At 42.9% G+C, this 16,127-nt stretch overlaps 1 protein-coding gene across 6 annotated transcripts in view; it reads right to left on the bottom strand.

The window, feature by feature from the left end:
• Positions 1–16,127, bottom strand: part of itpr1b (inositol 1,4,5-trisphosphate receptor, type 1b) — a 439,399-nt gene that overhangs the window by 147,532 nt on the left and 275,740 nt on the right. For all 6 annotated transcript variants that reach the window (XM_067998943.1, XM_067998947.1, XM_067998944.1 and 3 more), the window contains one exon: positions 9,573–9,763. In XM_067998943.1, the coding sequence (XP_067855044.1) occupies positions 9,573–9,763 (191 nt within the window). The remainder of the gene's footprint in view (positions 1–9,572; positions 9,764–16,127) is intronic.

Here is a 16,127-nt window from a genome sequence, read left to right on the forward strand (position 1 = left end):
AGCCAAACGTACCATTTTGTGATTTCAGCGAATGTCTGACCGCTTTCGACAGATAAAAATTCAGAATAGCATTTGCCCTCCTGCGTGTGCAATGTAGACGTGTTAAAAATGGTTTGTTGCACGATTTTAGCATCCTGTTAACACTGCGTGCGGCAGTGCCATGAGCCGTCTAGGCCCTAAGCGCTGGAATTCCCTCCCCAAACCCCTCCCTCCTCCTTTGAAACACTAGTTAAAATCTACCTCTTTGACCAAGCTTTTGGTCACTTGCCCCAATGGTCGTCTTTGGCTTGGCATCAATTATTGTCTGATTACGCTCCTGTGAGGCGCCTTGGGGACATTTTACTATGTTAAAGGCGCTATATAAACATAGGTTGTTGTTGTTGGGTGGGCATAATTTCACAGCGTGTTGGTTGTGTCATTATTTTTTTTCATAAAGCAGATATCTAATTTATTTTATTCAACTGAAATGAACAGGGAGGGGGAGGGGGAGATTATTGTGTTTATCTGCCTCCAGGGTAAAATATATTTTCCTGGTGATTCCACTGTCTGTTTGACATATCTGCATGTGGCCATCAACATTCACCTCAGCTTTACCAATGTTCCTTGTGTTGTAATTCCACCAGGTGATGTCTGTCACTTAACCGGCTGCTAGTTATGAGATTTCAGTACAGAAATGACAGGGTAAGGAGAATTAGGCTTTCACACTGCAGCAACGTACTTGGGAGTTTTATTGCTGCTTTTTGACGTAGCCTTGGTAAAACAAATGTTTTTCCATTGCTGACAATCTTTTCGGAGTGGATAATGTGCCTGAAGTATTTTCATTCAGAACTTGGAAACTCCTGTGTCACTGCGTGGGTGATGTGGGGGAAGTTACCACCCAGTTTGAAAGCAGCCTGGAACAGCTCGTTTCCATAGCAACAGTCTACATACACAGAAGCTAGCACTGTCTGACAGCAAGTACAGCTGGAGCATTCCATCATTATAAAGCCCACTTTCCCCGACCAGCCCGCCCCGCCTTATGGCGTTCTGCGTTAATAAGAATTTCCGTTTGCTCTAGGTTTCTCTTCGGGAAGGTATAGGGAGAAAACGGTTTGCAAGCTTCATTTTTCAACATCTCGCTTGTGAATTTCTTAGACAGGAACTTTCGATAGGGAATTGGATATATACTTGAGAAGGAAACATTTGCAGGGCAATGGGGAAAGAGTGGGGGGAGCCGGACTAATTGGAAAGCTCTTTCCAAGAGCCAGCACAGGCATGGGTAGGCCGAATGGCCTCCTTCTGTGCTGCAAGATTGTATGATTCTATGAACCTACATACACAGGAAAAAGGGCGCTGAGAGATTCAGGTCGACATTCCCTCAAACATGGAACTTGTAAGGGTATTCAGAACCAGCTTTTATAACCCTTTTGCTGCAACTTAGCAACATCTATTTTAAGAAACAATATGAGTGCTTTAAAGTCAAAGTGGTTAAAAAAAAACAACTGCTGTATGGGAGTGACAAAGTACTGCATTGCGATTAACTGTTCCCTTTTCACCTTTTAATTTATGACGCTACAAGATTGTAGGATCACATGATCCACCTTTAATCACCAATAGTTTACATGAAGAATTACTGTCAGATCTCCAGAGAGCTGGCTGCATGCGTTTTGCCAAACAAGAGGCTCAGATTGAAATGAAGGGAAACTATGGACGCAAACCTGGGAAATATCTACATCCAGAGAAAAGAAACCTTGAGAACAAGAAAAAAAAGAGACAACGGCACAAATGAACTGTGCAAGGTCTCCGTTGTTTTGTGCCGAATTAAAAAGCATTTTTTTTTTTGCACAGGCAGGCTGGCTTTGACAGAAAGTGAAGCCCGCACTAAGTGGAAAGTTTTAACGAGGCCAAATTTATATCCTACAGCTCCCCTCCAGTCCCCAGCACAACTGCAGCGTCTGAATCAGTATAAAAGCAGCGCAGCCTGCCAATGGAAAATCCTAGAATGCTGCTGCATAGAGTTCAAGGCTGCTCACGCCGGCCTCTCCCTTTCACTTGCTGATAAGTTTCAGCTCACATGCCCTGCAGTTCAGCACCTCCATTATTCAAATCCTCTATATATCTGGCAAGTTAACCATTAATGAGTGATGACCTAGATGCCTGGGCTGCGGTCCAGCCAACACAGCTGCTCAAACGCTGTTTACCGAAAATGTTTTCTTTTTTGGGTGTTGGTGGGGTGACTGATTCGGAATGTCGCACCACACAGGGAAGATTAAGTCGCTGATGAAACAGCCCTTTTCCTCACAGGAAACCGCGGTGCTGAAAAGGTGAAAGGGACTGTTCAATGGTGCGTTTTGTTCCATTCTGGGACCAGCTCCAAGAATCAATGAAAAAACTAGTTCTCCGGTTTCTTGTTGATTCTTCTTTTCCCCAAACGGTGACTGTTTATGACCTCAAGGGGAATTGATGCTGGAAAGTCACTGAGCCCAAGTGTAAAGGTGGTGAATTACCTCACACCGTTGAAATGACACGATTGTCGAAGTACCCTGGATTAGTGACCCACTCACTGACTGCATCTGCTGATAACTCAGCTCACTCGCACGGCTTGCTTCAGTGATTCCTTGAAGCCAGCACTCCCACTGACGTAATCGGGAGCGAAACTTTGATACAATCTTCAAAAAGTTAATGGCAGACAGATAAGCAAACACAAAGGATGCTTCTGTTTACTGGAAGCTGGCCCCGAAACTCCCTTTTCAAACTGCGTTTACAACGTTTGGGGGAGCTTTGGTGTTCCTGTCTTCTTGAGGGGGATGGATGTCCAGGCAACCAACTTGGCTACATTTCCAAGTCCAACAAGCTTTGGTGAGGAACATGCCACCAATGCAGGAACAGAAGTCCTTAGGTTTTCTAATACTGTCGTCTCAGCAAATCCCAATTTTTATCTGAGAAGATTGCTTTTATAGTCAATTTTTGCCCATCCATCTATACACAAACGGAATCAATCATAAATCTTTTTGAGATCCCACCCAGACACAGGTACTTGCAGTTCCTTCTAATGCCCCATTGATGTTATTGGGTTCCTTCCCAGAGAAGCCCTTTCCACAATGTGATCCGGTTGCTCGTGCCTCCAATCTGCTCCATTTATACTGCACGGTGGATTGGGAGCAACACCAGACCAGCTTGCACATGCCCCAGCTTATGAAATGTATAATTGCTACAAAGTCACATTCATAGCTTCACCATTGTGGCCAGAGATCTTCCCTGATGTCAAGGAACAATGGAAGTCACGGTGCAAACCTGCAAGGACAGGCCGAGAGCACAGCATGTACGCGATCAGAATAAACTGGCAGCCGGAGGAAGGGAGCAAAAATCTTGAGGTTATTCCCTGCCTTCAGCTGCATGTCAAGGAGAGGATTCCTCAAAGTCTACCTCTTTGATAGGGTTGCCAACCCTCCAGGATTGTGCTGGAGTCTCCAAGAGTTAAAGCTAAAGCTTCTGGACACTGCTGGGACAAAAAATGATAGGGACATTAATAAAACAATGTGTTTTTATTTGAATACTTTTGTTTATTAGTTATAAAAGTATTGGAGATGGGAAAAAGGCTGCTTGGATGAATCTCCACTGTCAGTCAATCAAGTAACGAAGAGTTTGTTCGCTTTCCAATTGCAGTGGGAAGGCAGTGCGTTGCGAGGATGGACATGTCCAGCGACCAGTGGCACGAGTGTGAGGGGCGGGCCGGTTGGAGGTGGGAGGATATGTGATGAAATCTCCAGGAATACATCCACACAGAGTTGGCAACCGTACTCTTTGACCACGTCTCCAATTAACTGCCCTAACTCTGCTTCTACAGCTGCTCTGTGCGTTTGTTCCCCAACCCCTCACACTCTCCCCAAAAACTGTGGAGTTCCGAGGGACGCTTTGCTTTGTTAAAAGGTGCCATGTTAGTGCAAGATGTTGTTGAGGCTTGTTGCCTTGTTTATATTACAATATTAACTAGAGTGGCTTCATTATAATAAACGCAGCATTAAATGGAGACAGCAACAGGGAAGACAGAATTTGCAGTTGCAAGCACTGCAGATGGGGCATGACTCATTAGTGAGCATTCATTATACAATGGTACATCTGAAAGGTATCGGGGGAGGGAGTGAGGAAACAATTTTGGAATGAAATACTGCAATTGTCACTTAATGTTTAACGTCACTTTTTGGCAACCACAAAATCGGAATACCCAGCAGGTAATTATCAAGGCGCTAGTACAAAGTAATCCCTTAGCCCTAATATGTTAAGGCTTTGAATCCAATGCATTCCACCTCTCACTTCTCCCAACCAACCCATCAAGTCATTAACATTTGCAAATGAATTCATCCTTCATTCCTTTTCCAATGACAAGCCAACTCCCATCATTTTGAAAGGTGAAAAAAACGCAAGAGCTCATTAAAAACCTCCCACTTTCAAAAAGCTCTTGTGTGCTGCGCAGCGAGTGAGAAAACAGGATATAAATAGAAGTTATATAACATGTCTTTGTTGATTTCAGTGCTGGAGAGAAATGTGAATGACCTTGTTTTGAGACTCGGCTGCCTGTGTCTAACTGTTGATAGGTTTAATTCCCATATTTGGAGATCATCTGACCAGAGCCCTCCTGTTAAGCATGTGAAAAGTCTGAGAGGCAATTATGTAAGGGCTTCAGGTTTCCACGGTTTTCAGGATTTAATGACGACCAACTTATGCCAAAGCTGCTGCGATGGAGAAGGTTCGTGGGGATAAAATTAATCTGGCCAAGCTGGCGCAGCCAATCCCAAGTGGTTTCTCCTTTATTTGAGATTGTTCCCAGGGCTAACAGTTCACCTTGATCCAGACAGTGCCTGGGCAGCGCGCGTATTGCATTCTCTTTACTGCATCACTCAAAGGCCCTTTGTTAAAATAGAAGCTATGCAAATCAGACCGGTTCAGAAACTTGATCAGTTACCAGCATCCTGGGTTCATGTCATTACTTGTTACTTTATATATCAGCCTTGAAACAATAACCACCACCCCCCCGCCCCCAAGAAAAAGGAGAGAAAATGCTAAGCAAGTCCTCGCTTGTTACAGCCGCTCTTCCAATCAGGCCTCTCTAATGAAAAGGCTATAAAGAATAAACATGCCAGTTTAGACAGTACCAATGTTCCAGCCAAGTTTCTTGCACAGCAACTGATAGCGACGGCTAAATGTTTTATCAGCCAGTAACATGCCACAAGGTACCTACACAACCGCACTATGCAAATATTGCATGTGGAAACAAAAATAAACTACAAGTATGGACATTCCACTTCTTCGGATTTCATTTTGCCAAGGTTGGGAATGTTCATTTAGTGCTTTACTGTGCACTGCCAATGCTTGATTTTATGGGATACATTCCATTCTCAAGACTGCAGGGCATCAAAACCTAATTTCAGAATTACACCAAAAAAATGAAGTTAAAAATTTGCTCACTGATTTCTGGATTTTTGTGGCCTAGTTTCTGAGAATCCAATTGTAACATTGATCCTGTCTGCATATTGAAGAAATACTCCAAACATACTTTGCAGGATAACAAATTCAAGTAAGTGGGCTGGTCTTATGATGTGGACAGGCTCGTTTACAAGCCTCTATTAAAGCAGTTGCTGTTTTACGAGGGAAGTCCATATTTTTACCCAGCGAGCAAGGTTGGCCATGATCTGCTGCAGGTTTTACAACATACAGCACAGTGTAGCAACAGAGTCGACCAGAAAATATCCTCTCACCTCTGGAAGCTTGGCTTGAATTAAGTCACATGGGGGTGAGTGATGACTCAGTGGTAGGTCGACAGGGCTGTGGGTTTGTGGCAGTGATGTGACAAAAACAAGACTGTGCCAGTGCTTCTGGCAGCCCAGGGTACCACCTCAAGGGTGGCTTTTCCACGTGCCACCTGAGGCAGAGGCAACAATGGCACCCCGCTGGCATCGGTGCTGAATATGATCACGATGAATGCAACCAGTGATCGGACCTTCATGGGCAACCTGTAGCTGTTCTTGTGTGGCTCCCGGTCCTCTTTTAAATTGGACTACAATTTAAACAGAGTAGATTCCAGAGTACCGGCAGACTCGGCCACAGCAAGAGGTAGTTGCGCAGTATAATCGCACAACAAAGGCTGTAAATAGTCGGCACAAGGTGATGGACGTCATTATTTTGTTCATTTGCCCAAGATTGGGGTCATAATCATCACCTCATTTGATGCAGAAACCCGTGACAAGTCTTTCTTTTCAATGTGGAGAAAGTTATCAGGAAGCACATTCCCATTCTTCTGGACAATGCCTGCAGCAAGATTGTAAACAATTTTACAACACCAAGTTATAGTCCAACAATTTTCTTTTAAAATCCACAAGCTTTCGGAGGCTTCCTCCTTCCTCAGGTGAATGTGAGGAAGGAGGAAGCATTCACCTGAGGAAGGAGGAAGCCTCCGAAAGCTTGTGGATTTTAAAATAAAATTGTTGGACTATAACTTGGTGTTGTAAAATTGTTTACAATTGTCAACCCCAGTCCATCACCGGCATCTCCACATCATGCAGCAAGATTAACAGCACAATGAGAAATCTGCACCCAGTGAATGGATCAGAAAAGACAACAAAGTGGGTATCAAAGGAAGAAAGAAAAAGTGTATATATACATACATATACACACACACGCAAAACAAGTTCAAGAAATCTTGGACGGTATTGTGGAGTGTGAAGCAAGCATTCCTTACGTGGTAATTCCCAGCATTAGAGATGTTTTGGGAAGCAAAAGTGCTTCCCTCAAGCAACAGACGCTGACAGGGTGAGCCAGCTTGGAACAGGTTACCATTCACTCCAGTTGAGGTAACGTAATATCTAGTGTAAGGGCTTTGTATATTGGGCAACAGGCTGTTTTTAAAAAAAAAATCTACATCAAACTGACGTATAAAAGTAATCTCCCCTTGGGTTTGCGGGTCACTAAAAGCCTGCACATAGGTACAACACTATATACGATTAACTTATTTATCTAAGGGAAGAGAAAAGAAAGAGTGAACCCTGGTTGGAAAGTGTTCACTACTTTACACCAACATAATAATGCAACATTTACACGGCTCTTGGAATGAACTGAGAAACAGCAGGAAGTGAGGAACATGGCAGAAGTAGACACACAGAAACATGATCACAAGACATCCCTGTCTTCTGGTTGGCCTGCAAAGCACTGCGGTATAATTTTAAAAAATTCATTCCATGGGTGTCGCTGGCAAGGCCAGCATTTATTGCCCATCCCTAGTTGCCCTCGAGAAGGTGGTGGTGGGCCGCCTTCTCAAACCACTGCAGTCCGTGTGGTGAAGGTTCTCCCACAATGCTGTTAGGTAGGGAGTTCCAGGATTTTGACCCAGTGACGATGAAGGAACAGAGATAAATGTTCAAGTCAGGATGGTGCGTGACTTGGAAGGGATGGTGTTCCCATGCACTTGCTGCCATGGTCTACCCAGGTGGTGGAGGTTGTGAGTTTGGGAATTGTTGTTGAAGAAGCCTTGGCGAGATGCTGCAGTGCATCCTGTAGATAGTACACACTGCAGCCACAGTACGCCAGTGATGGTGGGAGTGGATCTTTAAGCCAGTGGAAAGTGTGCCGATTAAGCGGATGGTGTCGAGCTTTTTGAGTGTTGTTGGAATTGTACTAACTTCGTGGGCTACTTAGATATGTACCACACAACCTTGCTGGCCACATATCTAGGTTGTAACCATGTTCCCATTAATTTGAATATATCTTATGTTGCTGATACTCACAGATCTTGGTGTTCCAATTTAGGATCTACCCACCAATGTGAGCAGCGCTGAAAACAACCCTCTCCACATATTTCAGCTTTACAAAATTCAATTGAACCACCAGATAAGAAATGTAAATGGAAATCCAGGGCTCAGTTGCCTGGAGTTCGAGGGCTACGTTGCCAGGTCTTGGGAGCCAACTGTGGCCCACGGGCCACAGATTAGACACCCCTGCTATAATGAGTGCTATTGTAATAAAGGGTAATAAAAAGTTGTCAGAAGTATAAATTCCCGTCATCCTTTGCACCCTGGATCCCTTGGTTGATTCCAACCTCCATCCCTATTCCTCCTTGGTTAGGTGGGTGGAACGCTCGTGCCTGCAGATTGTCTGCATGGAAATCACAAATTCTGCTCAGTGGCTCATATGGGTGGAATTGCATTTAAATGGTGTGGGTAGAAAAGATGAGGCAACAGCCCGACATTCCACTGAACACCACATTGACCAGGAACATGCTTACACTCAACCCATAATCTGTCGCAAAGTTCAAGAATCTGTTGTTGATTTCAGTTTTATTAACACGGGGGATGGCCGCACACAGCATTGTTGGATTAGCCAGCCGAGTACGTTGTAGCTTCTCAACCACGACTCTCGTCATGGAGAACTCTTAACTGATTGAACTACCGGGGAAGGCAAAGACCAGCAAGGCAGGGCACTTCACAACACCATAAAAAAAAGCAAGTCAGTCAGAGGTGTCTCGTGCACTTCCTGCATCTCAGTCCTAAAATAATACATGTTGGGGGCTAGGAGTGGGTCCAATTTTGTCTGATTAAGCTGCTGTGAAGCGCCTGGTGACGTTTTACCTTGTTAAAGGTGCTATATAAACGCAAGTTGTTGTTATTGTCAACCTGAGCTGGGAACAATAAAATGGTGGAATATAAATGGTGAGAAATGGAGTCTTCCAATAACGCGGTACGTTGGAGCTCAAACTTGCTTTACCAGAGTGGTGAAAGAAGGATTTACACCAGCGATTTCCCACAATGGTGAGTACCTGCTTCCAGGCAAGGTGTTTACACACAGGGTAGGAAGGAAAATTTGAGTCAGTCTCTCACATCTCGGCCTGCTGTTGTGCTCTGCCTGATAGCTGCTTCGTATGGTGGTGGCATAGGCCTGCCACCTTCTCAGCCAGGATATAACTTAGGGCACGTAGGGTGGGAAGAGAGAAAATTGAGAAATAAATACCAAAGGGCCACTGGGCGAAAATGTGAAATATTGTAAACATAAGTACAAGTTGAAACAAGAACAGCAATGGAGAATTCTGCAATTACTAGTGAAAACTGCAAAATGCTTGCTGTAACATAACTAAGATGGGTTCCCACCATTTTCATCCCACACAGAAAACCAACAATGTTATCAGTGGAAATGTGTGGAGTTGCCATGGAGATCATTTGTGGACTAGACAAAGTTTCGCAATCCCCATGAATTTTCTCCAGCAACTCATTCTCAAGATAGTTGCAGTTTTAGTAGATTTTTGGTCCCTTTACAGTTGCAGTACTCAATTTGCACAGCAATGTACATAGTGATGGAAACCGTTTTCAACTTCAATACTTAACTGTATAGATATCCAAACTACACACTCCCCCGAATTCAAGGTCGATGTTTACACTTGGAAATACAACTACTCAAAACAAAAACAAAACACGTTCAAAGTACTAACATACAATAACAATGAGGAATCTATGCAACTATCCAATAAATCATATTATAATCCATAATGCATTTAATTACAAGGCCACAGCGGTCAAGATTTGGCTCATTCTGTTCAGCATTACACATACCTGTATTGTAGTGTTGCCCCCTTCCAGCAGAGCTATTGCAAGTAGGATACTTTCATGAAAGACCCGGTCACTGGTTGCATTCATTATGAGATCTATGACCAGGTCAGATGCTCCCTCTTTGTCCAAGTGACACTGCACCTCTGCAAGGCTCATCTCACCTCGGCTCAAAGTCCCAGGTCCTGCTCCGCCTCCTGAAAGATGTACAACAATCTCAAAAACCCAGCGCAAGAAAAAAAACTGAACAGATTTGCTACGCAATAAAGCGGAATGCCACAAATGTGCTTTGAGTTATTACATATTCTGGGACATCTGTAAGTTTTAATATTTCATTTTGGAACAAACAAGAACTGAAGTCCTTTTACAGTTATCTACTTCAATAAGATCTTCCTAAGTCGCTGCAACATTCTGAAGAATATCCTAAGTCATCACAGGGAGTTGCACAACTAGAACATCTTTGAATCCTTTTTGATATCACAGTCATATGACTATCCTTTTCATACATGGTACGCCAATACAGCCCTTGGGCTACTTTTTTAATTCATCCAAGGTCACTGACACAAAATGCACAAGGCTGTGTTTATGAACAAAAGAAGGAAATTAAAGAAAGGGCAAATTGGTCAAAAGACATACTAAAAATTTACAGCAACAATTTCCGCAAAAGGTAGTGAGGACAATGGCGTGAATTTCTGATATCTGGACGATGACCTCCTTTGAAGGATTCGTGAAACCCGACTGAGGTTGGTAAACCTTTTCTTCATTCACTACCCTTCACATCTGAATGCTCTAAGAGGGCGAACCTCCAAAAAGGATTCTTAGACTCAAATTCCAGATCGATTTCCAAGTTGCAAATCCTCGATGAACAAATCAAAACAACATTTGGCAAGCATGCGAAATACTCCACAGAAGAGCTAAAATTCCCATCCAGAACTTTCGAAAATCTAATCCTCTTAGTTGCCTCAGCTCCTGTGGAATCTCCTACAATCCACCATAGTGAGCTCTCTTCCTAGCATTTCCCAAGAATGCAAGCTGCTACCTACCCTGTACTTTGTAATAGGCTTGGTAAAACACTCTGTATGTCACAGTCGTGTCCACTAATAATGGTAATCTTGTGCTGGTAGCTTTTTCCTTTTCAAAGCTCCAAATCATCAATTTGAGGCTAGCCAGCAAGAGAAGCCAAATCTGATCATTTGCCAGACAGATTCTCACTGAAAATCTGATCAGTGGTTCTGCATAAGGAACTACGAAGCCTGCCGTCACAGCCCGAAGTGATCAACAATTTCCTAAAAGACTTCATGTCTTAGTGGTGGGCTGACTTAGCGATGGTGGGATTGGGAAGGCTAGGTCCAAAGATATTTTGTCTGAAAGACAGCTCTGGGGAACTCAGGGCTGCAACCAAATATCTTGGGAGTAAATGAAGGTCTGACTAGCATTTCAGAAAGAAAAGGTAGCGTAGCTGTGAGCAATCCCCCTCATCGGGCTCAGTGGGTCCAATCTCCAGCCCTCAACCACCCCCTCGGATGGTGGTTTTGACTGAAACAGTGCAAAGTGCGATACGTTAAGTCAGGATTGAAGGCTGAGGTCTTAGCAAATGCAAGCAGATCATTTTTGCTGTCATTTAATGGCCTTTGCTCTTAGGGTCTCCAATTCTGATTTTATTCCAGCATGAATTCTGGTTTATAAAAAAAAGGGGTAAAATCAGTTGCGAGCAAATACATTTCAGGTCAAAAGACCATAATAAGACCATAAGAGATAGGAGCAGGAGTAGGCCATTCGGCCCCTCGAGCCTGCTCCGCCATTTAATGAGATCATGGCTGATCTGATTTTTACCTCAACTCCACTTTCCTGCCCTTTCCCCATATCCTTTGACTCCCTTGCTGATCAAAAATTTGTCTAACTCAGCCTTGAATGTATTCAATGACTCTACCCCAAAAAGCTGTGGAGGCTAAGAATTCCAAAGATTCACGACCCTCTGGGAGAAGAAATTCCTCCTCATTTCCGTCTTAAATGGGCGACCCCTTATTCTGAGACTATGTCCTCTCGTTTTAGATTCCCCCATGAGGAGTAACATTCTCTCAGCATCTACCCTATTGAGTCCCCTCAGAATCTTGTATGTTTCAATTAGGTCTCCTCTCATTCTTTTAAACTCCAATGAATAAAGACCCAACTTGTTCAATCTTTCCTCATAAGACAACCCTTCCATACCCGGAATCAACCTAGTGAACCTTCTCTGAACTGCCTCCAATGCAAGTATGCCCTTCCTTAAATAAGGGCACCAGAATTGTATGCAGTACTCCAGGTGTGGTCTCACTAGCACTCTGTACAGTTGTAGCATGACTTCCCTGCTTTTATATTCCATCCCCCTACAAATAAAGGCCTTCCGGATTACCTGCTGCACCTGTATGTTGATTTTTTGTGTTTCATGTACGAGGACACCCAGATCCCTCTGTACCGCAGCATTTTGTAGTATTTCTCCATTCAAATAATATTTTGCTTTTTTATTTTTCCTCCCAAAATGGATAACTTCACATTTTCCCACATTATATTCCATCTGCCAAATTTTTGCCCATTCACTTAACCTGTCAATATCCCTTTGCAGACACTTTGTGTCCTCATCACAACTTGCTTTAATTGAGACCCCAGCACTGATCCCTGCGGCACCCCACTAGTTACAGATTGCCATTTTGAAAATGACCCTTTTATCCCAACTCTTGGTTTTCTGTTAGTTAGCCAATCCTCTGTCCATGCCAGTATATTACCACCAACACCATGAGCTTTTATCTTGTGCAGTAATCTTTTATGTAGCATCTTATCAAATGCCTTTTGGAAATCCAAATACACTGCAACCATTGGTTCCCCTTTATCCACCCTGCCCATTACTTCCTCAAAGAACTCTAATAAAAGTAACAGAATCAGAAAAACTTTGGGTTTAAATCAGGCTTAATTAACAAAACATTTTTGATAGGAACAATTAAGATACTTAAATCAATTATCCTTAAAAACACCTTCCCAAATTATAATGTGAAAGATGCTGATGTGCATCATCAGCTGCATCTTCAGTGTCTGCTTCACCATAGAACTTCATTCAGTTGTCTGAACAGGGACTCAAGACAACTGAAGGTGGGCTCTTCAGTTGTCTTGAGTCCCTGTTCAGACAACTGAACAGGAACTCAAGGCAACTGAAGAGCCCACCACTATGAATGAAAGATGATGTTTTTTCTGTGCCGAGCAGGGAAAGAGGCTGCGTACGTCACACCAGATCTGCAATGCGTCAACATTGACATTTCCATTTTATCTGTTGGCTCGAACCCCAATTTTGCAATTAATCTTTCAAGGATTCATTATTGGGTTTAACTATAAACTCAGAAGGCTTAATCACGATTAAACAGTGGGACAGAAGTATATTCGTTGGCACAGAAGCTGATGCAATTCCCATGGTGAAAACTTTGGCAAGAGCCATAACCTATCTCCTTGGAGGAAATGTATGGCCGTTAGAACTACATCCATGTGAAAAAAAGCCAGAGGGACAGATGAACAGTGGTCAGCGAAGGCTACTACTGAACGATCCACATCCACAAAACACAGATGGGCTGGTGAATCACATCTGTTGAACTGACACCCTAGTTTTGGCTGGGGTAATGACGCAGAAACTATCCTAAAATGCGCTTTGATCTGCTCAGATCCACTGAGGAATTGTTTCTGGGTAGATTGTTAACTGGCTATTATCTGCTCCTTTAACATGGAACTTGACTTCCAAGCAGATCTTTGCTCTGTAGCAGAAACTAACAGTATGGGCTATCAATGGTGCAGTAAGTCTGGAATGCAACTGGGACAACAATCCCATGAAAGGGCCAGAAGGACTTTATGAGAGGCTCAACTAACTTTAAAGTCCCTTACGGTGGGAAAAAAAAAGTCAAAACCGTTATTTGAATTAACTAATAAACAGATACCAAGTAAGGTTATCCTTACTCAAGTGATATATAAAAATGAAGAAAATTTGTTCTAAGACTGCACTGGGAAACTTAAAAAAACACAAAACAAGAAATGGATATGGTAATTAAACTCTGGAAAGCCAAAGAGTCTGCACGCTAGTTGAAAGAATTTAGAGAACTGATCACGGGTTAGATTTGTGTGCCATCCAAAAGACATGTTCAAAAATCTTACAGGTATCCCTGTAATTCTTGGGGGTGTGTGTGTACAAGAACAAACAATGATTTTATATTCAACACTACTTAGAGCATGTGTGAGAGCTTCTTTGAACCACATACTCTCATCAACAATGCCACTTTATGCATTGTGTCAATATATTATACATTCTTTTCAATGTTGTTTTGAATAGATTGTTTAAATTAGGAACATAAAGAGGCCATTCAGCCCCTCGGGCCAGCTCCTCCATTCAATTAGATCATGGCTGATCTACACTTCAACTCCATTTAGCCGCCTTTACTCCATATCCCATGATATGCTAACAACAAAAATCTATCGATGTCAGTCTTGAGAATTTCAATTGACCCCCATCATCCACAGCCTTTAGGAGAAATTTCCAAATCTCTACAACCCTTTGTACGAAAAAGTCCTTCCTGATTTTGCTCCTGAATGGCCTAGCTCTAATTTTAAGATTACATCCCCTTCTTCTTGATTCCCCCACCAGAGGAAATAATTTCTCCGCATCTACCCCGCCAAATCCATTTAACATTTTAAACACCTTGATCAGATCACCCCTCAACCTTCTATATTCAAGGGGATACAAGCCTTGTTTATGCAACCTGTCCTCATAACATAACCCTTTAAGCCACTGCATCATTCTGGTGAGATTGGTTGGTCATCGGATTCTCCTCCATCGTTGGTTATGGGTTTTATTTACATTTTGAGAGATATGCACACACAGAATCCTTTGCAAAGTCTGACTGGAACATATGAGTTGTAAAATTGATTTATGGCATCTTCCCCTCCCCCCAGCAAGTAAACACAATATTTGGAAACAGGACAAATTATAAACAAAAGCACCAAAAGCAGTAGGGCAGGTAAGGAATCTTCACCACCAACAACGGTGGGACTCAAGTGACATTGAAATAGGTGGGCACATTTCTCAAAGGCCTTTCACGGTGCCCACTGGAGCAGTGAGGAAAATAGAAGAACAAATCCCATTTTGGGAAAGTTAGTCCACCCAACCAGTGACTGGCAGTTTACCCACTGATAAATCGTGCATGAAACGATCTGCCAATGGCCAAGTTCCCATGCAACGCCATGTTGCAACAGCTTACTATTCTAGATGTATCACAATTAGTGCTTTCAGCATGAAATGGGTGTATAAGTGAAGGCTGGTTACATTAAATAACAGTGATACACTGAGAGACGGGTGTCTAGTTTGATCATAATTACCAAGAATGTGGCACAAATTCCCAGCTTTGATTCAGCACCCTCCCATTATATTTCACCTACAAACAAGCCCTTCAACTCGTGCCTACACATTACTATTACTTCAAAGTCCATAGAATAAGTGAACTGCCTAATATTTTCCCATAAAAGCACTCTTGGACGTCTGCCAGTTATTTCCATGGGAGTCATTTGACTATGTTTCATCACCATGTCTGTATAAACACTCACACAAATTTGTGCAATGCAAGCGAGAGTCTAGCATGAGCTGATTATACAGAGGCTGTGCCAGGAACAAAAATACAAATTACAACGAGGAGTTCTGTAGGTTCAAACTTCTGGAAGAAACGCTTTTTAAACTTTTCACCATTTTCTCTATCGCTTCTCCAAGTTGGCAAGTATGCTATCCCCAGGGAGGAGATCCAGCGAGCAGACATCGCCACAGATGCGGCCAATGCTGCTTCTTGATTCAATGTCCAAGGGCGCATTTGAGCAATGCGCGAGATGAATTATTCAGTCAGTTTTCCCCTACATTCCTCGGAGGATCTGGCTGAGAATGCAGAACCTGTGTCTGGGCCTTGCAAATATTAATTGTGATGGATTCAAACTCTGGCCTCCATTAAATCTTCAGAACGCAACTGGGAGATAAGCATCATTCCACACCTCCATTTTCTTTAAATAAGCACCCCTTTGGGGTGCACTTACCAACTATTCCCATAAATATTGCATAAAGTCTGATGCAAACTGTTTCTTGATGGATTATATGCACTTCTCCCCCAATTAAACTGACCAGTTTCCCTAATGTTCTTGTGAGAGATATGTGGGTGTGCCACAGCTAACAAGAGACACACTTGAAAAGATTTTCCCCAGGCGTTAATGTGAGCAGGAAAGTAGGTGCAAGTTCTGTATTCACATTGGCAGCAGGAAGGAAATATATTGCAGTGCGTATACTTCAATCTTAATTCAATTCTTAAGTTTTAATGCACCTTCTCTTCAGAAAGGTTCGTCTATTGGAGGTGTGTGCTGGACTTGCTGCTGCCTATCGTTCGCACAATATCTCATGGCGAACAAACTCTTCATAAGCATTATTTATAAGCCCTCTGGTTTTAGGGTTAACCTGAGGATTACCACCCAAATGGCATCCTAAAATTAGGGTTAAATCTGATAAAAGCCAGGAATACC

The sequence above is a fragment of the Heptranchias perlo genome, chromosome 17 (genome assembly GCF_035084215.1).
Source record: "Heptranchias perlo isolate sHepPer1 chromosome 17, sHepPer1.hap1, whole genome shotgun sequence".
Lineage (NCBI taxonomy): Eukaryota > Metazoa > Chordata > Chondrichthyes > Hexanchiformes > Hexanchidae > Heptranchias > Heptranchias perlo.